A 27,914-nucleotide genomic window follows, 5' to 3' on the forward strand; every position below is an offset into this window, starting at 1 on the left:
GAGTGCTTAGCTCAGGGCCCTATTAATAGCAATCCTAATTATATGGCTGCAAATTTAATTCATAGCAATGATTAGTGTCAGAATCAAAGGCATCAGGCATCAATATTGATGGAATTGCATAAGCCCCATAAACAGAGAACAAGCATTTGGGCCCATCCCCCCAGCAGTGGTCTGCTGTTAACTATTGCATTAATGTCTCTTCCAATTTTGCCAGATCAAAATGACTCCATTTCTCAGTGTTCTCCTTCTCCCCACTGAAACCTTTGCCTGGCCAGCTCTGAATGGGTATGACTGGCACACAAAAGATCCCAGACAATGTCTTTGAAGAAGAGCCCGGGGGCTCCGAGGGATGCATGGGTGATGGGCCCTGGCCCCACGCTTTACCCAGCAGCTTTTGGCCTTGTCAGCAACACTCCTTTGTCTCTCCTTCAGAAAGCTCATGGCAAACAGTGATGCCTGGAGAAAGGGGAGTCAGCTGGGGACTGTGTGTGGCACAAAAGGCTGCCACCCTGTGCATTGTGACCCAGGCTGAGAGGGGTGGGGAGGTGGAGGAAGAGGCCTGAGGAGAGGGACACAAGCAAGACAGCGTGTGCCAAGGTGACAGCTGCCATGTCCCGAGTTTCCAGGGCACCTTCACTCAAAAGAGTGCAAAGAGGTGGCCCTTCCCCCTCCTCTCATGCATCTTCTTGCAGCTCTCCATCAGGCAAGTGGTAGGCTATGAGTGGACGAACGGAAGCGTAGAGAAGTTCAATTGAATGCTAAAAAGCTAGTGGTTAAAAGCACAGATCTGGAGTCAGAGAGCTCTGGATTCAAATCCCAGCTCTCCAATTAGTAGCAGTGTGACTCTGCCAAGTTACTTATTTTGTTGAGCCTCAGCTTGTTATATGTAAATGGAAATAAGACTAATGATTTTTACAATTTCCAGGGTTAATGAGGTTTAACTGAAACAAAACAAAACACTTAGCCCAGGGCTTAGCATACAGTAAGTGCTTAATTTATAGTGGATCCCTTATGCCTATCCCCATCCAAAAATGTGGCATTCCTAGAGAGAGGACTAACATGTAAGACTTGAGGGTCCCAATTCAGTGTTCTTCTGATTTGTCAAAACTTCTTAGCTCTGAGGCAAGAAGTTAAGTAGGTCTCCCTGCTGGGCAGGTTCTGGTAAGATTCCCAAGACTTACCATGTGGAGTGAGGGCTCAGGGTTGCCGGTCACCATAGATCAAGGTTGTATGGTCAGGCCTGGTACGCGAAGCTCAGCTGGACTCTTGCTCCAGGGAAAAAATCCCTAGATCAATTTTAAGCTCTGCATAGAAAATGCCTGCATGCTAAAGAGGCCGAGGTCAGTCTGATGTTCTGCGCAGAATGTTCTTCAGGCCGGGCGCAGTGGCTCATGCCTGTAATCCCAGCACTTTGGGAGGCCAAGGTGGGCAGATCATGAGGTCAGGAGATCAAGACCGTCCTGGCCAACATGGTGAAACCCCGTTCTACTAAAAATACAAAAATTAACTGGGCGTGGTAGCGCGTGCCTGTAATCCGAGCAACTTGGGAGGCTGAGTCAGGAGAATCGCTTGAATGAGGCAGTCAGAGGTTGTAGTGAACCAAGATCATGCCACGCTCCAGCCTGGCGACAGAGCAAGACTCTGTCTCAAAAAAAAAAAAAAAAAAAAAAAAAAGAAAAGAAAAAGAAAAGAAAAGAAAATGTCCTTTAAAATAATATCGAGAAGGGCCCAAAAATTGGAATTCAAAAACCTGGGTTCTGTTCTTGCCTCTGCGGGAAGAACCTGGGTGAGTTTCCGCAGATCACTCCACCTTTCTAGGCCTCAGCTTTCTCATTCATAAAATAGAACAATACACATCTTACTTGTCCAAAGTCAGTGACCAGATCAGTTTCCTGAGGTCCCCTCCGGCTACGAAGTCTATGATACACATTCAAGGGAAGACTCTTGATCTTGCTTGATAGTTTCAATCTTATCCTCTGGGGGCCTTAACCCCAATTCCTCAGCCTCTTCCCCTGAATTGTCAAGCGTGGGAATTCCAGATTTGTTATTAAAGCCTGTTGATGCCATTTCTCCTTCCAGATTAGCTGGGGACACTCAACCTTTGCCATAGAAACCAGGACAGGGATGGCTGATTGGGACAACCCAATGGCACCAGCTCCTGAACCTCTTTCCTGCCTTGGAGCTAGAAACCCTTCTGGAGGCTGAGGCCAGGAGAAGGGTAGAACCACAGGAAGAGACTCAGAAGGCCAGAGCTCCAGATTCATTTTCACCACATTCATCTCCATATATTTCCTGCTTCCCTGGACAGAGGGGCACATGTTAGCAAGAAGGAAAGAGATGTTAAAGTAGCCATAAGCTCTTAGCTTGATCATCTTGGGCTACACAAGTGACTTAGGTATATGCTGGGCCCATCTCCACCCTGAAGTATTTGTCATTCTGGTTCCAACTTCCACATCTTCCCTTGATTTACAAGTCAACCCCAAGTTAGTCCATAATCTCTGAATTTCAGAATCACCATCTGCAACAGAGTAATGAAATATCCCAATCCTTCTTTTCTTTTTTTTGAGACCGGTCTTGCTCTGTGACCTAAGCTGGTTTGCAGTGGCATGATCTCGGCTCCCTACAACCTCCACCTCCCGGGTTCAAGCGATTCTCCTGCCTCAGCTTCCCAAGTAGCTGGGATTACAGGCGCCCACCACCAGGCCTGGCTAATTTGTTTTTGTGTTTTTAGTATAGATGAGGTTTCACCATGCTGGCCAGGCTGGTCTCGAACTCCTGACCTCAGGCAATCTGCCTGCCTTGGCCTCCCAAAGTGCTGGGATTACAGGCGTGAGCCACGGCGCCTGGCCTCCAATCCTTCTTGATCATCTGAAAATTAGATGGGATTAATGAACTAATAGAATCAAAGAGAATTTGGGACTGTGGCAGAAAAACATGGTAATAGTACAGGAGTGGTAGTAGTAATACTAGCAGGAGGAGTCACTCTAGCAGTAACAGAGATGGTAGCAGCAATGACTGCCATTTATTAAGCATCTACTACGTCAAGATCTGTGTTAGATGTTATGTATCCTCCATGTCTGATAGGCATAGCAATCTTGCCAGGCAGGCATGGGTGACCCAGATGAGTAAACTGAGGTCCCCTCAGGTCACACAGTTCATCCAAGGCAGAGCTGTGCAGCACAGGATATTGTGGTTGGTGTGGAGACATGCAAAGGGGGAGAATGGGCCTGTTTTAGTTAATTCTGCGAAACTGCAACTGGGCAACTGACACTTCCTTCAGCCCCACCCTGGGGAGGGGGTCAGTACATATTGTTTGGTGATATGAGACTGTGAAACCTCTCACTGGTGACTAATGCAACTGGATGCCAAAGTCCAGCAGGATTAGATTAGTTCGGCTCAGCTGGTCCCGTTTTCTAAGTATTTTTTCCCATGACTCAGGGCTAGGAGTAGGGGACAGGATTCTCTTCCTCCATCTGACCTTGCAAACATGTCACTGAAAAGGAGCCTGATCTGACAGCTTCACTACCCCAAGGAGCCAGGGAAGAAGTGGGGTTTGGGGGAAGCCTCAAAGATAGCAGTAATAATAGAAAGCACTTTCATGCCAAGCACTACATTAAGCACTTTTTACACATGATTTTATTTAATCCTTACAACAAATATGCAAAGTGTTTATTACTACCCCACTCCACAGGAAAAAAAAAAAGTAGAGGTTCACAAGTTAAGCCACAATTGTAGCAATATTTAAGTGCACATATGCCCATGTGCCCAAGCTCTGCACTCTATCCTTTCCATGAATTATTTCTTTGTAATCTATTTTTTCCTTAGCACTTATCACCCACTAAACATACTATATATTATGCTTACTTATGTTAGTTTGTCTGACTTCCCACATTAAGATATAATTTCCATCAGGGCAAGCATTTTTTTTTTTCTTTTTGAGATGGAGTCTCTCTCTGTCCCCCAGCCTGGAGTGCAGTGACGCAATCTGGGCTCACTGCAACCTCTGCCTCCTAAGTTCAAGCGATTCCCCCACCTCAGCCTCCTGAGTAGCTGAGATTACAGGCACACACCACCATGTCAAGATAATTTTTGTATTTTTAGTAGAGATGGAGTTTCACCATGTTGGCCAGGATGGTCTCGAACTCCTGACCTCAGGTGATGAGATCGCCTCGGCCTCCCAAAGTGCTGGGATTACAGGTGTGAGCCACCATACCTGAGCACGGCAGGCATTTTTGACAGTTTTGTTTTCTACTGCTTTATACCAAGCTCCTGGCACACAGTACATATTCAATAAATATCAGGTCAATAATGAATTATGTCATTTAATCCTTACTGTAATCTTATGATGCAGGTACCAGACTTGTCCTCATTTTACATTGAGGAAATTAAAGCTCAGAGGTCACACAGCTAGTAGGATGGAGTCAGGACTGGATCTCTCCTAAGCCCCTATACTCTTTGTTATGCAAATTGGTCCCTACTTGAAGGTAGGAGAGTGGACCAGGTGGTCTTTGTAAGTCCCTTCCAACTCAGAGATCTATGTCCATGTTCCAAATCCACAGACAGGCAAGGATTAATGGCATAGAAGAGTCTGTATTTTCCTAAAGACAGGACCTCTGTAAACACCAGCACCTTGGCCTCTTGAAAATTTTGCCTAGCCTATTTAGGTCACCTGGATTCTGCAAGCTTGAATCATTACGCCCATCCCCCCTGTCCCCAAAACACAGTTTTCTGTGTTTCACCTGCTCTGCAATAAAGCCCTGAGCTGCAGGAGCTCACTGTTAAGACTGCAAAACAGCCAGCTGAATACACAGCCTGATGCCTCATACAAGAATCGTCCAAGATTGAAGTATATTAGAAACTACACAAAAAAGTACAAAAAATAAAGAGTCTTTAGTTTCTCCCCTTTCAGAATGACTCTGGGAGATCAGGACCTCCTTCCCTGGGGTCTGCTGGGGCTCTGGGTAGAGCCGACATCGCCTGTCTACACCTGCCATGGTCAAGCAAGGAGATGTGCTGGCCGGAGTGTGTGTGTCGAGGGGGGTGGGAGTGGGGCATTCTGTAAATATGCCCCTTTCTTGTGCCAACCAAATGCAGCCTTTCCCAGCTTTCAGAAGACCAGTTCTGGGGACCCAAGAGGCCTATAAAACAACAAAACAAACAGCAAGCTTGGCGGCAGGAGCCCGGGCAGGGAGCCAAACTCATTACGAGGGATGTGGTGGTGAGCTCCCTGAACCACCACCCCACCCCTTCCGTGCAGGCTCTGAGGAAGGGGAGAGGGTCTCTACTCCCCACCACCCCAGTGTCCAGCATTGCTGAGACACCTGGGAGAGTTAGGGTATCGGATGGGCGGTCTCAGGTCCCAGGAGAGCCACTAAGTCTCTTAGATGTGGACCTGCAGCTCCGGCTGTTTACTCAATCAAGGGTTCATACAGAGAGACAAGTGAATCATTTCCACTCAGAGGAATGAGTGGCTATTGTTTGGTGGGGCTGGCACAGAGAGAAAGGCATGTTTCTCAGCTTTTCATCCAACTTGGCCTTCCGTCCGCCAAGGCAACTCCACCCCACGAGAGGAGCCAAGTAACAGGTTAGTGTGTTTGGGGAGAAAGTCTAAACGCCAATGTCAATATTGGCATTGGAGGGTGGGGGTGAGCATATAACCTTGGGCAAGACATTTAGTATTGCTACAGCTCAGTTTCCTACATCTGTAAAATGGGGTAAAAATGCAGTGGTGATCAGTACCCTCAGTTGAAATATTTGAGGAAGATGAAAAGAACCATGGAAACGTATCTTATAAACAGTCAGTGTTATCGAATAACTGAGTACTAACCCCAGGGCTGAGGAGAGTTAATACTTTGGTGCTCCTGATGGATTCTTTCCAACGCCTAAGCTGCTACTGCAAGAAGCTCACAGTTTTCCTGGCTTTGCTTAGTAAATCGTTTGTGTGATTACAAAGAGAAGAATAGAATTGGGACGTCAGGGCTTCCTGTGGGCCAGGGACTGGAGACCTTGGGTTGGTATGTCCCTTAGGGAGAGGCAGAAAGAATTTTCCTTTAAGAATTTCACAGGCATTTCATCGGCCACCATTAGCTAATGGGAAAGAAGGTAGTGCCAGAATAGGCTGGGGCCCTCCCCAGAGCTTGGAAAGTCTCTGGGGATTTGCAAAAACATCCCAGGAGTCATACAGACAGAGACTGGTGGAGGAAGCAGTGGTTCCCTGGGCATTCTTGCCTGCTTCCCTGCTATACACAAGCCTGCATCTGATCCAGGTGAAGCAGATGGCTGTCTGTACTATTCTGGGGCCCTCCAGGCAACAGTGTAAATGCTGTCCCCTTCTTCTAGCCAACATTTCTGAGATTACCACCCCACCCTCTTCCAGATGTTGTTAACCAGAAAACAAACTCCTTTCCTGTTACCCACCAGAAGTTGTCCTGTTTCCTTTACTTCTCATGCCACTGCCATGCCAACCCTCCTCCTCCCGGCATCGACCTACCCAACACATCATACCTTCCTCTTTGCAACCAGCCACATCAACAGGAGTCACTGTTGGTGTCTGATTCTATTTCAATTAGTACAAATAGATGTCTAGCATAGAACAGGCACCCAATACATTTGAGATCACTTTCATGAGCACCTAATGTGTATCTGGCAGTGGGGATGGGGTGATGAACGTGAAAAGGAAGGTCCCTGCCCTCAAGGATCTATGAATCTCAAGGGAGGCAGACACCTTAGCAGCTGCTCCCTTGCCAGATGCTGTGGGGTCTAGGAGGGTGCCATGCACAGTGGTTGAAGGGACAGGGTAAAGGACATGTAGCAATGCTTGAGCAGCAAAAGAGGTTTCTGATGGGGATGGAGAAGAGAGCCAGCAGCATCTGCTGTTGTTTAAGGTCCCTGGGACTGAGAGGCTAGAGAGCCCCAGAAAAACACTACCCTCCAGCTTCTGTGAGGAGCCCTGCAGGGATGTGAAACCTGGGCTGAGGTGGCAGTTTAGCAGCTGCAAATGGAAGGAAGAAACCAAAGGAACTTCACCCTGAACCCAAGATAGTCCTTCCTTCCATTGTCCTGGCATCTTTCACTTGCTCAGCTTGACATCCTCCCTCTTTTGCCCCATGACATGAGCTTGATTTGCCACCTGTCTCTGCCCTGAAACCTGGAAAATCATGTAAAATGAGTTTCCAGTTCCTGTTGCCACTCTTCCTCCATCTGCTTTGGTGTTCGCACTCAGTCTGTATCATCTGGACTCTCACTGCCTATTCTTAACCAGGAGGGATGCTGTCATGAGGAACTGGACCCGGGCCCCAGGATAACCTGCTTTTCCCTCCCCTACATCTGGCCCCAGGACTGCCTGTCCTCATCATCCTGGCCAGGCTTTGCCATGTCTGTGCCGAGCCCCTCCCACCTGACCCTGAGGGGCTTTCTGCTACTCTGAGGGCAGACTCAAAACCAGCCTTATTCCAAAGTCCACACCCAGGGGTCCTTGGTCTTCCTTTTTCTGCTCCTCTTCTCTGCCTCAGCCCATACTCCTTCTTCACATGCTTTGCTGACAGAGCCAGAGAAATAGTGGCAGCATCATTGAAAAGACCGTGAGATCTGATGCAGGGGTCCCCTTGGCAGCACCCCTGGTTGGTGACCATCCAGTCTCTGCTTGCATATTTCCACTGACTAGGACCTCATTCCCTCCTGAGTCAGCTCTTTCCATCCTGGGACAGTCTGGCCGTAAAAAACATTTTCCCTATATGAAGGGGAAAGTTGCTGTGCTGTAACGCCTACCCAATGGCCCTATTCTTTCCTCTGGGGTCACACTGAATAAGCCTAATTCATCTTCCATAGCTTAATGGATAAGCCGGCAGATTGTAAAACCAGATAATCACAGTTCTAGTCCTAGCTCTGCCATTTTATTTACTGTGTGGCTTTATTATTATTTTTTAATGTTTCTTGGCCTCCATTTCCTCATCTTTAAAATGGAGGTGATAGCACCTACCTCATAGAGTAAAAGAGTAAATGAGTTAACAGATATAAAGCTCTTCAATAGCATGTGACATATAATAAGTGCTCAGTAAATTATGTTATCTAAAGACAGCTGTTCTATGTCCTGCTTTATTCACTCTTTTCCCCTTCACATAGCATGATTCCCACATCCGTTCAGCTCTTATTTATCTGGCACTTGAGTTTGCTTAACACCCTCTTGTGATGTTATCTTCAAGGTAAAGTGGAGTCACTATGTCTCATGACACAGAAGCTGTTCTTCTATTATCATGATGAAGACTAACTTTGTTAAAGCAATATATCACACAGTTGGCTCATGTCAACCTCACGGTTCACTAAAATCCCAAGATCCTTTTCGCTTGATCTCCTTAGGGCTTAAAGTCTCACAGGGGCTCTCCCTCCCCTCTTATCTGTCCAAGTCTTCCAAACTCCTCTGCATGTTGGACCTTCATTGCATGTGCTTTGTACCTTCTCAGTGTGGCACCCAAGGTCTAGCATGCCCTTCTCTCCCTCAACTCATCACTTCATCTGTCTCATCTAGTCTATAAGCAGACCCTGGTAATCTTCCTTTTCAGTAAAGCCTTGCAGACTGATCACACTACAGTTGCTGTTTTGTTTGAATTATTCCACCCTTATGGTGAATCTTTGCATGTCTTCTTATCACCTGTGATGCACTGACCCTTAGCTTATGCAAACATTGCACATATAGTTTTTTTAGGGGGAGAGGGGGGACAGAGTCTTGCCCTGTCACCCAGGCTAGAGTACAGTGGCACGGTCTAGGCTCACTGCAACCTCCACCTCCCAGGTTCAAGCAATTCTCCTGCCTCAGCCTCCTGAGTAGCTGGGATTATAGGTGTGTGCCACCACGCCCAGCTAATTTTCAGAGTTTTAGTAGAGACAGGATTTCACCACATTGGTCAGTCTGGTCTCAAACTCCTGTTTTTTTGTTGTTGTTGTTTTGTTTTGTTTTGTTTTGTTTTTGAGATGGAGTCTCACTCTGTTGCCCAGGCTGGAGTGCAGTAGCATGATCTTGGCTCACTGTAACCTCCATCTCCTGGGTTCAAGTGATTCTCCCCTCTCAGCCTCCCGAGGGGGTGGGACTACAGGCAGGTGCCACCATGCCCAGCTAATTTTTGTATTTTTAGTAGAGACGAGGTTTCACCATGTTGGCCAGGCTGGTCTCGAGCTCCTGACCACAGCTGATCCACCTGCCTTGGCCTCCCAAAGTGCTGGGATTACAGGCGTGAGCCACCGCACCCATCCTCACATACAGGTTTTGGGGACTTAACCTTATTCTGTCTGTTCCTTCCACTTGTTTGTAGCTCAGAAGGCAGTGGTCTTGTCTAGGGTGCTCTCTATGCATCTTGCAGGCAGCAGTGTATAAGCAGCTATGTGACACAGCACATAAGAGTGCCCTGTGGTCCTATCGCTTCTAGCAAGTCTCTGCTTCCTCTAAACTTCCATATACAGGGACATCCTGTTTCTACAGGCCACAGTAGATGAGGGCTGGACAGCCTGACAGACGCCGGGAGAAGTGAGTAGTTCTGACGCACCCGCCTTCCCTTCCCTTTCCAAACTCTTAGCTATTTTTTTCTTTATTTTCCTTCCTGTGTTGAAAGAGCTATGGGGCCTGGACCATAGTAGGGTTTCCTGGGGACATTCCATAAATTCTTCATGGGTTATTTCTCTGGAGAGGGGTGGGAACAAGTAAGCTGGTAGATGGGAGGCCAGCAGGGGCCTGGATATGAATGTCAAGTACCTCAAAGCAGCGTGGGTGGGAGAGAAGGGTGAGCGGCACAGAGGAGGAAGGAGGGGTGTCATGAGCTCATAGAAACTGCCAAAGAAAGGCCAAGCAAAGAGTGAGAAGAAGCAGCCAACTTACAGGTCAGAACAAGCTGTGGGTAACCACGCCCCCAGCTTTGCCCTTGAACCTGCTGACTTGTCTCCACAGCAACTTGTCCGTCAGGGTTTCAATAAGGCCAGGAGAACTTGGCCAACTCAGGTGTGTGACTTGGAAAGATGCCAAGCAGCCCCTCGTGTGTGCTGTGCGCGATGCATGGAGATATGGGAAAGGCAACTCAAGGTCCCTTTGTGTCTGGTTGGGTCCCTTTTCCTTTATTCACTTCTCATCCATCCATTCATTATACACTGATTCCTTAATTCACATCTAGATCTGAAGAGAGTGAACGCACTAGCCCCTAGCTGACCTCTGTAGCAAGCCTGGACCTGAAGATCGTTCTCAGTCTCCCTCCCTGGGCTCTAGAGCTGCTTCTTTAAGTAAAAATGGTGCCAAATTGGGTGTCAAGGCAAGAAGCAACTTGTCTTAGATCTCTATGCTTGGGCAAGTCAATTTTCTTCTCTGGACCTCAGTTTCCCTGTCAAATAATGAGAGTATTGGGCCAGGCACTCTCTAAGGTTCCTTAAAGAATGGTTCTATTTTTCAAAGCAGTTTTGAAGCCTATCCCATGAGTGAACACTTGGTGAGGTGATTAAAGGGGAAGAAGGGAACAGTCCAAAAAGCATGACCCCTGCCTTTCATGGAACTTTGAAGAGAATCAAGGAGACAGAATGACACACATGACCTGGAGCAGTGACTGAAGGTGGGGGAAAGGTGCTCACACCAGCCTGTGTGGCTTCTGCTGGCCCTTAGAGAGCCTGTGTGCCATTTAGGAAAAGGTGGTCCCTATGGGCAGATGACTTAGTAAGAGAAGGCCCACTGGGCAGATGTTTATACCACAGGGTACATCATGTGACAGGGAGAGCTCAGGCTGGATTTCAACTCCCACTAGGCTCCTTAACACAATCCCCCTAGGCCAGGCACAATTTGTCCAACTGGATGTGGTGACCCTGGCTGAGCAGGGAAGTAACTAGCCTCAGGGTTCCAAGCCAAACTGCTTCCTGGTAGAAGCCACTTTTAAATCTTAGCAGAATTTCACAGAGCAACTCCTTCCCTTCCCACTTTGAAAAAGCAAACACAAGGACCACATTCTTTCTCTCTTCCATGTGCCGAAAAGCCAACCTAGGGTCTCTAGTCCCAGGCAGAGTGGAGGGCACAAAAGAGGAACATGTAGGAACCTCTACAGCAAGTGAGGAAATGGTTAAATGTCTTTGGTATCATGGGAACCAGAAGAAGCCTGGAGGGTTTAGCACTGCTAGGTGAACCCAGACCAGTTCTTCTCACCTCCCCTGGCAGTAATTCAGAACAAGCAGAACATGGAAATTCTTCCTTGGGCTCACTCCAGGTTACCCTCCTTCCACATTTCCAAACAGCATCCCTCCCAAGGCTCTAAATGGATTATAAGGAAAGAGCTCCAGGGTGATGTCAACATCAAAGGGTGAGAGGCAGTGAGGTCTTGCATGTTCCTTGATCCACAGGTGCTGGGACCAGGGAAAGGTGGCAGGAGGGTAAGCATGGGAAAAGGGGATTAGCTGAGACCGGAAAGAATGTGGCTGCTCTAATCCCATATAATGAACCAGATTGTGCACCCTCTCTGCACCCTAGGCACTAGACAAGTAGGCACAAGCTGTTGGCTTCAGCTTGCTGCACAAGAGGCCTCCCATGCTGCCAGCCCCAGACAGCCTGTGCCCTCCAGCTGGCAGAAGTGCCCAAGGAGGCACAAGGTAAAATGTCTACTTCCACCTGGCAGCTCACATCTGGGTGGGGAGCTGGGAAGGGAAGAGACTGTGATTGCAGGAAAAGGAAAGACTGGAGAATGGCGTTTTCTTCAGGCATCATATACCATCAGAGAGCAGCACCCACCGTTTGCCCCAGGTCTTAGAATTGGGACCAGTAATCTGCTTCAACCAACTTCTCTGAATTCAACAAAGACCAGTATAATCAACTTGACAGGTCCTAGGGAGGGGTTTGTGATGTTGGAGATTTATAATGTACGTAACCAAAAACTTAGTTTTGCTTGATTTGGGAATGAAGAGCAATTTTTTTTTTTTTTTTTTTTTGCCTTTGCAGATGGATGTACCTTCTTAAAGTTTTTTCTTAAAGTTTGGGAAATATTGAAACATGCTTGCATTCCTTACATACTCAATGACTGATGGCTGGAGGAAGTAGTTAGAAGCTAAGTCACAAAATTAACCCCTTCTTACCTCCCCATTTCACCTTCGTTCCCCAAGAAAATAAAGTTGCCTGTAGTTAAATCTCCACCAATAGCTACCTTCCAAGAGGGACTTTCTACGGTGGAGCTGAATGGCATTGGGGCATGTAAGCTCCTAGACTCTTACCTTTTTCAGCTTGCCACTCTTAGTCCCCACAAAAACCACGCTGTAGCCGTTGTAAACGTAGGAGGCCACAGAGGTCATGCGGTCCCGGCTGGTGGTGTACAGGGTCAGGCCCTCCACTGGAGTTGAGCCTCCCAGTGGCTGATTGATGTCCAGTCCACAGAAGTTATCGTCGATGGGGACAGGCTGGAGGAAAGGGGAAGGAATTGGGGTGAGTAACAGTGGAGGCCTGGTGGAGTCTCTACACAACCCATATCCCCAACTTCCAGTCTTAGGACGCCAGGCCTCAGAGAGGCAGACGTGGGAGTTCAGGGGCCCTAACACATGCTGCAGACAAAATCTTCTCACCAGCTTACACACAAATTCCATGTTGGTTCTCATGAAGCCAGATGAAAGAACAGGCAGCAACCTTCCACTCACCTGGAGTCACCTGCATCTACCTTTCTGCCAGGAGAACCAGGATCAATTTGTCAAGCTAAGTGCCTGAACTCACTTTCTATTTATTTTAATGTCCCTCAGGACCATGGCATTCTGTGGGGATCTTTCTATTTCAGACAAGAGTTCCTTCAGTGGATAATCAGTCTAAAGGCAACATTACAGGACTTCTACCAGCCCAGAGAGGGTTTCTTGTTTGTTTCTTGGGCTGTAGGGTCTCCCTTTGGGCATAAGAAATTTTAGGCCATTCAACTATCCAGTTGTTTAATATTTACCAGCACCTCACTGGAGCCAACCATGGGAATTCTAGCTCCCTACTATCTTTCCATACTGGAAAGAGATCAGAAGTGTCATAACAATATTGGACAGTACCTTACACTTTGGAAAAGTTAATCTACATATGCCTCAGTTTCTTCCTTTGGAATAATACCTGCCCACCTTTTTGATAGAACCGTGAAGGAACAAATGAAATAATGCATGCAAAAGATTTGTGTTAAGTTGTCCAGCTATTTCCACTATTGTGCATTATAGATCTTCAACAATGTTTGGGTAAATATAATTAAGAGAGAATTCTGGAGGTGGTGTCCTTTGTATTTCCAGCCTTTAAGGAGAGTGGTGGTGTGGCTCCATAATATGTCTGTCAGGAGTGACCGGAGCACATTTGAAAGATCACCTTGAGCAAGTGAAAAAAAAAAAACTGTGGCCAGGCACGGTGGCTCACGCCTGTAATCCCAGCACTTTAGGAGGCTGAGGCAGGTAGATCATGAGGTCAGGAGTTTGAGACCAGTCTGGCCAACATAGTGAAACCCTGTCTCTACCAAAAATACAAAAAATTAGCCGGGCGTGGTGGTGTGTGCCTATAATCCCAGCTATTCGGGAGGGTGAGGCAGGAGAATTTCGTGAAACCCGGGAGGCGGAGGTTGCAGTGAGCTGAGATCGTGCCACTGCACTCCAACCTGGGCAACAGACTCCGTCTCAAAAAAAAAAAAAAAAAAAAAAAGAATTGCTGGAAGGAAAGTAGGAAGATCTTGATCCTATTCCCTGTTCTGCCACTAACGGGTTGTGAAAACTTGGACCAGTAGGGTCCTCCTGTAGGGCTGTTGAAGGTAACGTTAAATTGATGATTTCTAAGATCTCAAGATCTTAGGTCTCTCATCTAAAAAAGAATGAAAGACAAAGACTGTAATGCTTCCTGAGGCAGGGGCTGCTGAGGGGTTTGCATTCTGTACACAGTGCTCAGCACGGGGCTGGGCCAGCATGGATGCTCTGACATGCCCCAGTTAATGGCACAATGTGGAATCCTGTGGCAAAGGCTGCAGGCTCTGGGCCAGAAAGAGCCCCACGTCCTGTGGCAGCTGTTCCTTCTGGGTCTGCGAAGGCATCCCAGAGGAGGAAGGAAATGGCTGTCGTAGGAATCATAGAAAGCAGCAGAGCAGCCTGCCCCCCTGCTCCCTTCAGCCTCCTCTCACCCTCACCAGGGAAGAGCAGGCTGACACATCATCACTCGTTGACAGCCTCATTTCTTTGGAATAATTGGTTTATAAGTTATGGCATGTGATTTTTTTTTTTTTTAAACCAAGGACTTCCCTTCCTTTCTCTTCTCAGTCCCAAAGGGAGCAGAGGCTCATTTTTTGTGGTTCCGTAGTGTTTTGTAGAGAGCTGCTGCTCCTGCTACTGGTAGGAATGATGGTGCTGCACTCGTGTGTGTATATTCTTCAGGAAAGAAAACAAATTTTTAGGTTAAGATGACTTTTGAACGTGGGATAATATGGAGCCTCACAGAGCAGAAGGAATGAGTTTCTCTGGAAGGGAGTGAAGCTGTGGTGTGCTGAAGCCAGCTCACAGGGGATAACTGTGCATTAAGTGACATCCCATGATGCTTGAAATCAGCCAGGATAGGTGTATTTATACCATGGCAATTGGCAGGGGCTACAAACCACAGCTTTCCTTTCCCTCCCCTGCCTGCATAGAGCCAGTTATTTAATATTTACCAGCACATCACTGGAGCCAACCATGGGAATTCTAGCTCCCTAGAAAGGCTGGTCAGGGTTATCAGCTACACATTTTACATTTTGTACTTCTCTTCCTCATCTCATCCCTACACTCCAGGCAGCTACTGCTCTGGCTAAGAAGAAAGTGATCCAGATTTTAGTCCTTTCTCTACTGAAACCAGCTGTGTGACCTTCATATGTCATGTACCCTGTCTCAGCCTCAGTTTTCTCATCTGTAAAGTAAAAGTATTGGACCAGGTAATTGTCAAGCTTCCTTTGAGCTCTAGAAGTCCTTAATTTCATGGCTTCCATTTCTTTCCCACTTTCTGCAGGGCTGGTAAGGCCACAGAGTCTGGGCAGAGGCATAACCCAAGTCAGCTTTTGAGAAATGACACAGAAGCAAAAACCTAGTAATTCTGGAATTTGCTACCATCTTATTGATTCTAGAATCTCCAGAACTATTAAAAAAAAAAAAGATTTATTCTCAGCCTAAGCCATTAGGATTGGTTAGAATTTCTTTTCTCTTCAAGTTCTTTTTCAATATATTGTCAGATATTTCCAAACACCTGATGTGCCTTTACTTTTGCTCCAATGGTTGAGAGCTTTGTGTATGGCTTTCCTTGGAAACAGAAGGGCTACATAGAAAGAGCCTGGACTAAGAAGTAATATAGACCAACTAAATTCAAATCCCCACTTTATCACTTATAGCTGTGGAGATCTGAGCAACTTGCTTAGTCTTTGTGAGCCTTTGTTTTTTTTATCTGTAAAATGGGGGTGATAACTCTTGCTTTATGGGGTCATTGTGAGGAACAAGTGAGATAACACTTAAATTGCCAAGCTTAACCTTTAGGACATAGCTGCTATTCAATGAGTGATAGCCCCCTTCTTTCTCCCTTTTCTGGGATCAGAGCTCAAATTTTTGATCTAAGATTTCCATGTTATTCCAGAGTCATGTTAAAATCAAGCTCTGGGACCACAGCTTCTTTCATTTATCCTTATTCCCCTCTAAGGCCACCAAAATATTTCTGGGTCCCCGGGTCTTGGTCCTTTGGACTGTCGGGATCTTTAAGGGGCCATTCCTCTTGCAGCCCCTGCACCAGAAGGGTGTGGTGCTGAAGGGGTGGAGGCAAGGGGCTCTCCACTCTAAGGTCCCAGCCCCATTCACTGTCACCTCTCTCCCAGTGCCTTTCCTGTCCTTTTGTAACTAGCCCAGGCTTGTCTCTCTGCGCTGGAGCAGAGAAGAGTGTCATCTTCCTCTTTCCTCTTGCTCAGAAGCAGGCAGGAATCAGCAGTTTCCTCCTGACAAGGCCCCCACTGGGTTATGGGAACTAGGCTGGACTCTGCAAGCGTTTAACCCTTACAGAGGGTTACATTTCCTCTCCACTTCTCCCTATTAGTTAAGGCCAGTGGCCATATAATTTTGGTGTAAAAACAAACAAACAAACAAAAAACTAGACACTATCTAGTCCAGCTTCCTCATTTTACAACAGTAAGATAACTCAGAAAATATCTGGCTCTTTACTACTGTGATTAATATTAATAATCATAGCTGCCCATTTATTGAATGCTTATTATGTTCCAGGTATTGTGCTAAGCACTTTACATAAATTTTCCATTTGATCCTCATACTAACCATCAAAAGAAGATAATATTATCTCTATTTTAAAGACGAAAAACTTACAACTCAGATCAGGTACATAACTTGCCAAAGTCACACAAGTAGTAAGTGGTAGGACTGATTTTTAATCCCCATCTGTTTTACTTCAAAGCCTTAACCATGACTCTTCTACCACACCAAGCAAATGATGACAGGAATAGAAGTGTAGCCTTGGAATGATGTTTTCTTGCTTCAAGTACTAGTGTTTGGTCCCAATGGCAAGCACCTTCAATTTAGAGTACTCAGTAGCCATATGGGCCCCTTGGTCTCATATATTTTTTTCTAGGCTGCAGATCCAGAGCCCTCAGCACTGTGTATAAGAAACCTACTTTTGCACTTCTCACACTCCCTGTTAACTCCCTGTGTAATGATAAACCTAACATTTCCAGGCATGGTGCAAATCTCTCCATGTATTATCTCATCTGATCATCCCATGAGCTAGGCATTATCATTCCCATCTCACAGATGAGAATATAGAGATGATAAGGTGCTTCTGAAGAAGGGAGGAAGAAACGCAGATGGAACTTGAAGTCTGGCTTTTGTCTCAGAAGCTCAAACTCTTAGCCGCTACATTATGTTGCCAGCTGTCTCTCTCTCTCTCTCTCTCTCTCTCTCTCTCTCTGTATCTCTCTCTGTGTGTGTCTCTCTCTCCTACTAGATTATAAGATCTGTGAGAGTAGTGACCATGTCTTTCTTTTTTTTTTTTTCTGAGACAGGGTCTTACTCTGTCACCCAGGTTGGAGTATATATAGTAGCATGATCTAGGCTCACTGCAACCTCCACCTCCCATGCTCCGGCTTCCAGAGTAGCTGGGACTACAGGTGCACATCACCACACCGGGCTAATTTTTGGATTTTTTGTAGAGATGGAGTTTTTTCATGTTTCCTAGGCTGGTATCAAACTCCTGAGCTCAAGCAATCTGCCCGCCTTAGCCTCCCAAAGTGCTGGGATTATAGGTGTGAGCCACCGCGCCCAGCCAATCATGTCTTTTTATGTTTGCATCCCCAGTGCCTAGTACAGTGCCAGGCATTCAGAAGATCTTCAATACTATTTGTAAATGAATGGAGGGATGGGTAGATGGATGATGGTGGATGAATAAAGAGAGGGATGAATGGATAGATGGAGGGCTAGATAGACAAATGGATGATGGATAGATAAAGATAGAGGCATAGATTAAGGGAGAAAAAAAGAAGGATGAGTGGATAAAGAGATAGATGGATGAAGGGATGCAGGAAAGAATGAAGGGAAGGATCAGGGGCAGATGAATGGAGGGATGGGTAAATGGCTGAATGGATGGATGGATGGATGGATGGAAGGATGGATGGATGGATAGAGAGATGCATGGGGGAGAGAGCTAAGGAGGAGGGAGGGATAGATGGATAGGAGAATAAAAGGAGGGAAGGAAAGGGGATGGATGGAGGAGGGATGGGTGGATAAATGAATGGATGGTTGGATGGCTGGATAAATGATGGAAGGAAGAGTGGATCGTGAATACTTTGATGACAGCACCATGAGCCTCTGACAGGGCAGTGCTTGCCATTGATTTTCTTGTCTCTGCTTTCCTCAGATCTGGATTCTCAGCTTTTCATCCCCTCCTCTTTTGCCTTTGTCCACACTCTTGATTCTTCTCCAGTTTTCCATCAATTGGTCAAGCCAGACTCCTTTCCCTCTCCTCTGACTTAGATTTCCAATCTCCACTTGACTCCCTCACTAGGAACCACAATGGTCTATGGCTCTGTGTGTACATGACCTGGCCCCCATTACTTCTGATGGACCCCATCACCTGCTGCTCTTTCTCTCACATACTCTGATCTGGCTGCAGTGGCCTCCTTACTGTTCCTCAGACACTCCAGGCATGCCCTGAATTCTTTGCACATTCTCCTCACCCTTTCTCTCTCTGTGGAATGCTTTCTCTGGACACCTGCATGACTCCCTTTCTTCTCATCCTCAGTCTTTGCTTAGACACCACTTTCTCAGTGAGTCAGTCCTGTCAGCTACTGCCTCTTCCCCTTCCCTGTTTATTTTTCTCTACAGCCATTATCCCCATTTGGCAAACTAACATATATTATGTGTTCATTTGTCTCACCCAGCTGGCACGTTATCTCCCTGAGGGCAGTGAGCTTTGTAGGGCTGTATGGTTCATAGCTGAAGCCTGCAGCATTTACAGTAGCAGCTGGTGTGATGTAGGCACTCAATACATGTATTTGAAATGATAACAAATCAACACACATATCCCAAGTATCTGGTGTACGTAAGACCCTGCGTTATTGGTTACCACCTGATAACCTGAGTCTGAAAACCTCTTTCATTTCAGGCCCGTGGTGGTGTGGGAGCAGGTGTGCCCCAGGGCATGGACAGGAAGGTTGGAACCTGTGTCACAGAGCAGGAGCAGAGCGAGGTGCGTGCCTCCTTACCGCCTTGGTGCACTGGACGTCCTTCCCCAGCAGCCAGTTGAGCTCCAGGTTGCCCTCGCCCTGGTAGCAGGACTGCAGGCGCTCCTTGATCTGCAAGTTGATGGCCCGGATGGGGAAGGCACACAGGGCAGAGTCATCGGGCGGGTGGTGATACTGCTTCTGCCCTTTGGAGAAGATGGCGAAGAGTACATCATCCCGGCTGGTGATATTGAAGGCCTGGGCCAGCGAGTCCCCAGGCTTGGCCAGGTAAGCAGCCTGCAGGAGGCGGTATTCCACCCCGGCCCGGGTGCAGCCGAAGGGCAGGGACACATATGAATGGAACTTGGGGTCATCCTTGCAGAGCCGCACGATGCGTGAGGTGTAGAAGAGGTCTCCAGCGGAGTTGATGGCCACACCCTCGGGGGTCTCGGGCTGGACAGTGAGAAAGTAGACAAAGCCCCCACTAGCAAAGCCATAGATGTAGAAGATGTCAAAGTGGGAGACCAGAGCCAGGGTGTCTGAAGGGATCTTGATGAGAGAGGAGACAAAATCGCTGTGTAGCTCATAGTCGAGCATGGCTGAGGACTCAGGGTCTCGGGGCAGCTTCCGGCTGGACAGGGTCGGGAAGTAATCCTGCTTCCCATCAACGGCCGTGCCGATGAAGAGCTTGCCGTCCTCACCCTCGGAGCGCACAATCACCCCATACATGGTGCCCGTCTTGTTGACGCTGGACAGGTAGTGCTCCTTCTTGTGGGACGGCTCCACCAGGATGAAGAGGTCATCCAGCCGCAGCAGCTTGCAGACCCCCTGGTAGAGGCTCCCACAGGCCAGCAGACGGTTCTCAGAGTAGTCAATGATGAGCAGCTTGTTGACATTGTTGGTGAGGGTGAGCACTTCGCTGCAGGGCTGCACGATGAGGGGCGGGTAACAAGACTTGTTGTCCTCTTCTGGCCCTGTCTTATGAGCCACCTGGATGGTCAGGTTGCCCGTCAGCTTGTAGACCCGGTTGATGGCCCCCACATAGACGGCCCCCGTCCCTCGGTGGACGGTCAAGTGGTTGAAGGTCCAGTCACGATTCTCAGAGTGGAAGGTGCTGAACTGAGGCATGCCAGCTGCTGTGGGGGCCAGCAGCACCCAGACCACTGAGAGCAGGACCACAGAGCGACTGTCCACCTCCGGGGCCCGGGACCAGGGCCGCCTCTGTTCCATGCTGAGAGGGACGGCGGTGAGGAGACGGCTCCTGTGTGTGCTCATCTGCTCCACCTTCCCTGGTTGGCCCTCACATGATTCTGCAAAACACAAGGCAGAGTGGTCAGACCAAAAATAAGTTCCAGGAGGAGCGAAGTGGCTGGCCTGACCCAGGGTCCCCATCCTGGTTTAGCTCTGTGAGTCTCTTTCTTCTGAATTTTGGTTTTTCTATTTTTAACATACTTTCTCCCTCTTAGGGATGTTCAGGGAATCCTGTTATCTATTTTGGTCCCTAGCCTTTACGCTATAGAATACTTGCTTTTTAAAAAAATTTTATTTTACAAAGCATCTCTATTTCTGGCCTCTGAAGCCATCGTTTTCATCTCTCAGAGAGGTTAAAAGGCTGTTGAAGTTCACCCAGACAGTCAATCCGATGTCAGGACTAAAGCCAGTCTTCCCCACTCAACCGGCACGTCTTATCCCAGTCCAGTGGAAATCGCGCCTGTTTTTTGAAAGCTTGTTAGGCAGGCCCTCCCCCAGGCTCTCCAGGTCAACTGCTCCCAGAGTCTGATATTGCACACAAAATTCCTTCCTATTTTAGACTTTGATCACCTCACTCCACTACATCTCTTTACTTTCTCATGCTCTGTTGTCCACAGAGAGGCGAGGAGCTGGTCACCCTGAGTGAGAGTGCCCCTCTCTGACCTCAGCCCTTTCTTCTCTAGCAAGAAGAACCCGGATCACTAGCTGTTAGAACTTGTCAGGAAAGGGAAATATGTTGTAGCCAACAAGACTGGGATTCCCACATGTGCCATTCCAGAGCCTGAAAAGCCCTTGGGTGATAGGCAGATCTCCTGAGATCCCCCCATCCTTCTCAAGGTAGACACCCAGCTGCTGCCAGGCAGCCAGGTCCTCAGGAAATTGCTTCAACCTCTGCCTCTCTGCAGGCAGAGCACATGGGGAGCCAGGACACATAGAGAACCAGTCTCCTTGCTAGGGAGTACTGGCTAGCTGAGTTCAGCTTCAGCCACCTGGGGCAGGGGTACCAGGTTTGGGAGAATGTGACGAGCAGCAAAGGGTGAAGTGAGGTTCAGTCTCATTTCAGGCACTGCTGGGGCTTCCTGACTGTTTCAGCATCCATGAAATCACCCGTGGGCCGTAGTGGGCCATGCTCAAAGCCCAGTCTCTAGCCCTGACTCCTTTACATTTCCCCCTGCCTCCTGACTCCTAGGCTTTAAGGCTCCTCCACTTCCAGAGCCTTGGTGCTTACTCTTCCCTGTTCCAAGGAAGCTGCCCAGAGAGGCAAGGTGGGGCTCCTGAGGACAGCCTGTAGCCAGGGGCAGGCTGGGCCAGGGGCAGGAAGTCAGAGAGGACAGCCTGGAGGTCAGTGAGCAGGACCTGGAGGTCAGAGAGCAGGGCCTGTTCCATCACTATCACGGTACTGTCCTGACTTATGGAGAGGGAAAGTGGGAAGTGACTGTGGCACCAGGAGGAGAAGGCAGCAAGCTGTCACGCAGAGAAAGCTTTTCTCATCTGGACAGATCATCCAGCAACCTTCTCAGGCAAGTCCAGACAGAACTCTGGGCACATAAGGAGGCAGGGATGGGAACACCCGAAGGATAGAGAATTTGCTCCAAGGCAGCTTAGGAGAGGCCTTTCTCCCTCAACTCCCCATTCTGGCTGGATGGGGTTATAATTAGAACAGGCACCACTTAGAGAATCCCCTAGAGTTTCTTTAGGAATGACCCTTACTCTTGTTCAGTTCTGCATCCTCGGCCTGGCAGCCACCATGGTGCCACAGCAGGTCCCACGTGACTCCCTCCTCCAACCTGACTCCCCTGGAGTGTTCGGGGTGACTCATGAGGCCCTGGGCTTCCTTGGAAAGGGGAAAGCAACAGAGGCATGCGATTCAGGCTGACCTCAGTTACTCTGACACAGCCCTTCCGGCCCCAGGCGCACACCGGCAAAGCCTCCCAACAGACAGAGCTTTCAGTTTGGAAACCAGAGGTTATTTTTAGCTATGTCCTGAGGCCGGTAGCAGGACGTGAATTCCTGAAGAGGAGCTGTGGAAAGGAAATAACAGAATCCTTAAATTCTCCAGCTGGACGGGGAATTGCAAGAGGCTATTCTCTGCACACCCTTGTCTCTGGGAAGAAAAGCTCTTTGGGTTCCAGGTGGAGAGCGGTTCCTCCTCGAGGAGCCACGAGGGAAGGAAGGGGGTCCTGGTAGCAGAGATAACATGGAAGGACATGGTATACAGTTAAGATTAGCCACCTCACCTCCCTGCTTGGTACCCTCCCAAGACACAGTTTGAATAGTGAGTGGCTTATGTTGTTGTTAGACAGAATTCGGCAACAAATTTGGGATTCGGGGCAAGTTAAGTCTCATGTCCCTTTCTGGTAGAATGGGAATAACTACAGTATGTACCTTTCAAGTTGTCATGACAGTAAATGAGACAATATAGAAACCAACCTCTTAGCATGGTTGCAGGCAGACAGTGAGCACTTAACTTGTGTTAGTTTTTGTTATTATTATTATTATTATTATTATTATTATTACTATTGAGACGGAGTCTTGCTCTATCGCCCAGGCTGGAGTGCAGTGGCGTGATCTCGGCTCATTGAGGCCTCCGCCTCCCTGGTTCAAGAGATTCTCCTGCCTCAGCCTCCAGAGTAGATGGGACTACAGGCATGCGCTACCATGCCTGGCTAATTTTGTGTGTGTGTGTGTGTGTGTTTAGTAGAGACAGGGTTTCACCATGTTGGTCACACTGCTCTCAATCTCCTGACCTCATGATCCACCCACCTCGGCCTCCCAAAGTGCTCAGATTACAGGTGTGAGCCCCCGCACCTGGCCTGTTATTATCTTTGAAGACTCCACAGGAGATGGCACTTCAGAAATCCCGCCATAGCTCTTGACTTCTCTTTTTGCTTATATTCTTCCTGTCCCATTCACAATGAGATGAACATTGTGGGTGGGCCTTTGATCTCTAGGCCTCCCCGACCCAGTGACAGAGCTGGGAAGTCTGGAAGTATGTGGCAAGCGGAAAGAAATAGATCCAAGGTGATCTTCTCATCATACTACTGCACAAGTCCCAATGTAGCCTCTCTGCAGACTGCAGGAAGGCTGGTGGAAACACAGGATCCTGAGAGTTAGACTGAGAATGAAAAAACTTTCCTGATGTCTATAAGGCATGAGGTCACAGGGCAGGAAGAAAGGTGGGAGTCTCAGGAACCCTGGGTTCACATTCTGCCTGTGTGACTCATGAATTATAGTGTCACCCACTTTAGACCAGTCTCGCATTTCCATGAGCCTATTTTTTGATCTTAAAACAAAAGGTACTTGAATGAGTCAACCTATAAGATTTCTTTTTTCAGATAAAATGCTGCCTTGAAGCTTGGTTCCTTCAGTTCCCAGAGTCTGTGATTCCAATAGCAACTGAGGTTTTTCACTCCAACCTGGAGATGTTGATTAGGCCAGGAGCTTTTTTAATTTTTAATTTTTTATTTTTCAGGCCAGGAGTTCTAAACAGACCACTCCAGCTGGGCTATTTTCCTCTCACCCTCAATCAGCATCTGCTTCGGGATAAGCCGCTCCTGGTAACCAGTCAAGTGAATTCATCTCACAGGGCTCAGGGACCGCCCACCTGGGAACAGCTGTCATTGGACACTGGAGTCAAGAGGAGGCACAGTCTCCTGCAGTGAAAGGAGGTTTGCACCCCACCTTGGGAGTGTGGCCTTCATAAAGACAGCTGACTTCAAGGGCACGTTGAGAGCCTTCATCTTTCTATGCCAAATTGATGTGACTAAGTAGCTGTTCCAAGCAGAGCCCAGTGGGCAAAGATCAGGCTTCCTATCCACATTCTGAGTAAGGAGGGAGGGAGCCCACCTTTGTGCCTCTGGTGAGAGGCAGTGTGTTATAATAGTTAAATGCATGAGCTCTGAACTTAGGTGCCTGGATACAAATGGAGCCTATAGCTGTGTATACTTGGTCAAGGTACTTAGCCATTCTATGATGTTATCTAACTATCCATATAAAATAGGGTTAGTACTAGTAGCTACCTCATAGTATTATTACAATGAAATCAGTTAATACATATCAAGCACTTAGAACAGTTCCTGGCCATCTTAAGTGTTCAAGATACATTAGCCTTTGTTATTAGCAATTTATTTGTCATTATTTCCAGCTCCTCACCTCCATCCATCCCATCTGTCTTAGAATGAATTTCCCATCCTCAGTTTGGTAGACACTGATAAACAAACATGCCTATGACTTTGCATACCCAGTAGCACTTCCTCCTATCCCCAATTTTCTGCTAGTGTCAACCTCAGGAGTTTTCTCTTAATAATGATGCTTTCTTCTTTCTGTCACATCCCTCTCTGTCTAGTGCATGAAGTCACTTGTCACATGCATTCTCAAGAGCCAAAAGTTGCCTAGTCTCTGTTCTACCAGTTTCCCTCTCTCCTACTCCAAGTCTCAAGCCAGGGAATGCTGCTCTGGGACTCTTGCCCAAACAACAGAGTCTCCCAGGACATGTAACTCGGAGTGTTCCTGATGCCAAGGAGAGGCCACGCTTGCCTCTTTGGGAAGCAAGTGCCACTGAATATTTTATGTGGAGGGCCTGATGACACCATCTCCCCGATCAGGATTCAGGAGGCAGGTGTTAGTGACAGCTAGTGAAGGCATCTGATACCTTCCTGATCAGCTGCTGCAGGCGTCAGTGGCAAAGCAGGGAAGAAATGACAACCAGGCGTTTCCAGTTCAGCTCAGCGGAGGATTCTCTCCTCCCTGCTACCCTCTCCTGTTGCTCCTTTCAGGAGATCTGGGTGCACATGCCTCTATGTTTCCACTTGGCTTCCCCTTATAGCAAAAGGAGCTGGTGGAAAGAGAATTTAGATTCGAAATACGATTTTGCTAAATTGAGTCAAAGTTCATGTTAGTAGGTCTCATACCTGTGGGCCCATCTGTAGCTCCACCATTGCCACTAACTTCATTCCTAACAACCCTGTCATCAACATCATCATCACCTCCAGCACCATCCTGGAGCTGATAGTTTTCATAACAATAACAGTAAAGGGTGCCTACTATTACTGCTGCACCTACTAGGGGGCTCACGCACCCTGAGGAGCCAGATGGTGGTAGGGAAAAGATGAGCATGAAAATGAGGGCTGTGAATTCAGGGAAGTTAGCAGCTGTTCATGGAAGTCACTTAGCCTCCTTCCTTTCCCATGGTGGAGAGGAGTCCGTCTTCTCCTTCAGCTCTTCCTTCTAATGAGTAGTGCCTTTAAAGCAGGAACTTTGGATGAATGCTGAGGGAGATTATAAGATTATTCCAACTCACTAGTTTTTTGTTTTTTTTTTTTTTTAATATGAAAGACACCACAGCCCACAGAAAGGAAACAAATTGACCAGGCTGACTCAAAATGAGTCAGAAACAGGCTGCAGTCACAACCCAGACCTTGTGACAAAAAGACAGGCACTTCCTCTGTTGCAGGTGGAAGGGTCCTGGGAGTTAGTTACATTTTGCCTTCAGGCTGTCCTGTTTTGGGGAAAGTAGATGCCTTTGATGGTAGCCCCATGATATGCAGAAGTGAGTGTGGCATTGGGCCTGGACAACGAGGTGGTGCTCAGGGCAGATTCAAAGAGGGGCAGATTAAGGGGCAGAACGAATGAAAGACACATGACTGAATGGCTCCTTTCCCCCTTGGGGAGAATGATTGCTTCTGTCCTCCTCTAGGCCCAGGCAGGCCCAGGCAAATGTCACACTGAGGACCATCACCTAGGCTGCAACTTGGGAGCTATGGTGTCCTGTGCCACAACCCCATGGACAGGTCAGATTTAGTCTATGCACAGAAAGCTCCTTCTTCCCAAAGAGTTAGAGCTACAGCAGAAGGGACTAAAGTTAGATATTAAGGGGGACATTCTGTCTAGAGAGGATCTCAAGAGCATCCTGCCAAGGAGATTGTGAAATTTTCTGATGTCGAATTTTCCTGGAAGCTGCCTAGGAATAAGTTTACCTAGAGGCAGGGAATTGGTCCCAATGGTCTCAGAAGGCTCCTTTTGGTTCAAAATTTCTATGAGAATAAAATTGTCTAAATGTGAGAGTCTGAGGCCCCATCTTGTCCCTGTGGGTGGAATGCTACTCAAGGACTTGTCTTCATATCCTTGTGCAGCTGTATGTGCAAGCATTCTAAGCGTCGCTCTGCCTAACACCGACCTTAGAGGTAGTCCAGGCACGTTGGGTAGCACAAGGTGAGCGAGAGGGCGAACGCGAAAGCCCCGGGTAATGCCGACAGCTGAAAGGCCTCAATTAGAGTGAAAGGAGTTATCTGGTATTTAAATAATTATTAGAGTGAAGGAATAATCATGGGTTTGAGCTGATTTTTTCCCCACTGTCACCCTGATGGCGTCTATAATATTATTATTCAAATGCCCATGATTCTCATTGAGAACCAAGAGAGGAGAGAGTGGGGGCGAGGGGATGGGGAACAGGGAGAGGGTGGGGAGAGACTCATTTAATCTCCATGTGACAGGGCTGCAGGAGGTACGATTAGTCTTTTTCTTATTTCAGCTGTCACTCATGCACAGACACTGAAGATTGTTATTAGCGTATTTTATGCACGCGATTTAAAGGGAAAAGGGGGGGGGGGGTGAGGAGAGAAAGAATTTCCTACGGAAAATAACGGGACCAAAGGAACAATTTAGATGTCACTTCTGTACCAGCTGCATTTGCTTCATTAATCGAATGTCATTTTTTCCCTAGACTCTGTGCGGTTATGTGAAGCGAAGTGGCTATACCGTGCCCCAGAGTGGAGAAGGAAGGTGAGAGGAGAGAGTGGAGGAAAACAGATCTTTGCCTGCATGCACCCTTGGCAGCCTTCTCCGAGAAGGTGACACAGATGGCAGTATGGCCCCTCGAGGAGGTGTCAAGACAAATTTGGGTGACAATTTCTACCCAGTCACCCTCTCTTACTATAAGAAGGTGGATCTCCTGTTTGTCTTCATAGACGCGATTCCTTTCACAGGTGGGATAAACTACGTCCACACTCCAATAACCAAGGAGTAAGAGATGGAAATTTGGGCACGCTCTCACAGTCCCAATCAGTAAAGAGGAAAGAACCCATACTTGAGGCGGTGAGGCAGCAGGGACTGTGAGAAGGGAGCTGTGTGTGGCTCTCAGCTTTGGACAAGGCCCTTGGATCTTACATACGTGTGTGACAGTGAGGGACCATCCATCTCTGCAATGGGGGACAGAGGCAGGGTAACGAGGCACAAGTGCAGGGGCTGGGTATTAGCAAGAAAGCAGGGGATTGAGTTAAAGGCTGAATTGTGTCCCCTGAAAATTCCTGTGTTGAAGCCTAACCCTAAGTACCTCAAAATGTGTTCTTATTTGAGACAGCATATTTTGTTACTATTGTTTTGGTTTGGGTTTTTTAGACGGGGTCTCGCTCTGTCTCCCAGGCTGGAGTGCAGTGGCACGATCTCAGCTCCCTGCAGCCTCCACCTCCCAGACTCAAACCATCCTCCCACATCAGCGTTAGGAACCACAGGGATCTGTGGGGCCACAGGCACATGGCTATGCCTGGTTAATTTTTAATTTTTTTTTTTTTTTTTTTGTAGAGATGAGGTTTCACCATGCTGGCCAGGCTGGTCTTGAACTCCTGGGCTCAAGTGATCCTCTAGCCTTGGCCTCCCAAAGTGCTGGGATTACAGGCATGAGCCACAGCACCCTCCCTGAGACAGGGTCTCTATAGAGGTAATCAGGTTAAGATGAGGTCACTAGGGTAGGTTCTAATTCAGTATGATCTGGTGTCCTTATAAAAAGGGGGAAATGTGGAGCCTGAGACAGACACCCACAGAGGCCAGCTGATGTAAAGAGACATCCACATCCTCATCTGACCATCAACAAGCTCAGAAGAGAGGGCTGGAACAGCTCCTTCCCTCACAGCCATCAGAAGGAATCAACTCTGCCGACATCCTCATATCCTCATCTCTGACTTCCCAGTTTCCGAACCTGGAGAAAATGAATTTCTG

The 27,914-nt window shown here is 47.7% G+C and overlaps 1 protein-coding gene and 1 long non-coding RNA gene across 3 annotated transcripts in view; one reads left to right on the forward strand and one right to left on the reverse strand.

The window, feature by feature from the left end:
• Positions 1-27,914, reverse strand: part of LOC105484884 (plexin A2) — a 217,468-nt gene that overhangs the window by 171,657 nt on the left and 17,897 nt on the right. The window contains exons 2-3 of the mRNA XM_011746981.3: positions 18,714-19,981; positions 12,220-12,402 (exon numbers count right to left, since the gene is read on the reverse strand). Of these exons, the coding sequence (XP_011745283.2) occupies positions 12,220-12,402; positions 18,714-19,946 (1,416 nt within the window). The 5' untranslated portion in view covers positions 19,947-19,981. The remainder of the gene's footprint in view (positions 1-12,219; positions 12,403-18,713; positions 19,982-27,914) is intronic.
• LOC105484883 (uncharacterized) lies at positions 580-27,910 on the forward strand. 2 transcript variants are annotated; one of them, XR_011613535.1, is made up of 6 exons: positions 580-707; positions 14,765-14,900; positions 18,614-18,959; positions 23,395-23,590; positions 26,644-26,905; positions 27,706-27,910. It is a non-coding gene; the product is annotated as an uncharacterized lncRNA (long non-coding RNA). The 2 variants fall into 2 exon arrangements; XR_011613534.1 differs by lacking the exon at positions 580-707 and adding an exon at positions 5,236-5,584 and having other exon boundaries at positions 14,761-14,900.

This window comes from Macaca nemestrina, chromosome 1 (genome assembly GCF_043159975.1).
Source record: "Macaca nemestrina isolate mMacNem1 chromosome 1, mMacNem.hap1, whole genome shotgun sequence".
Lineage (NCBI taxonomy): Eukaryota > Metazoa > Chordata > Mammalia > Primates > Cercopithecidae > Macaca > Macaca nemestrina.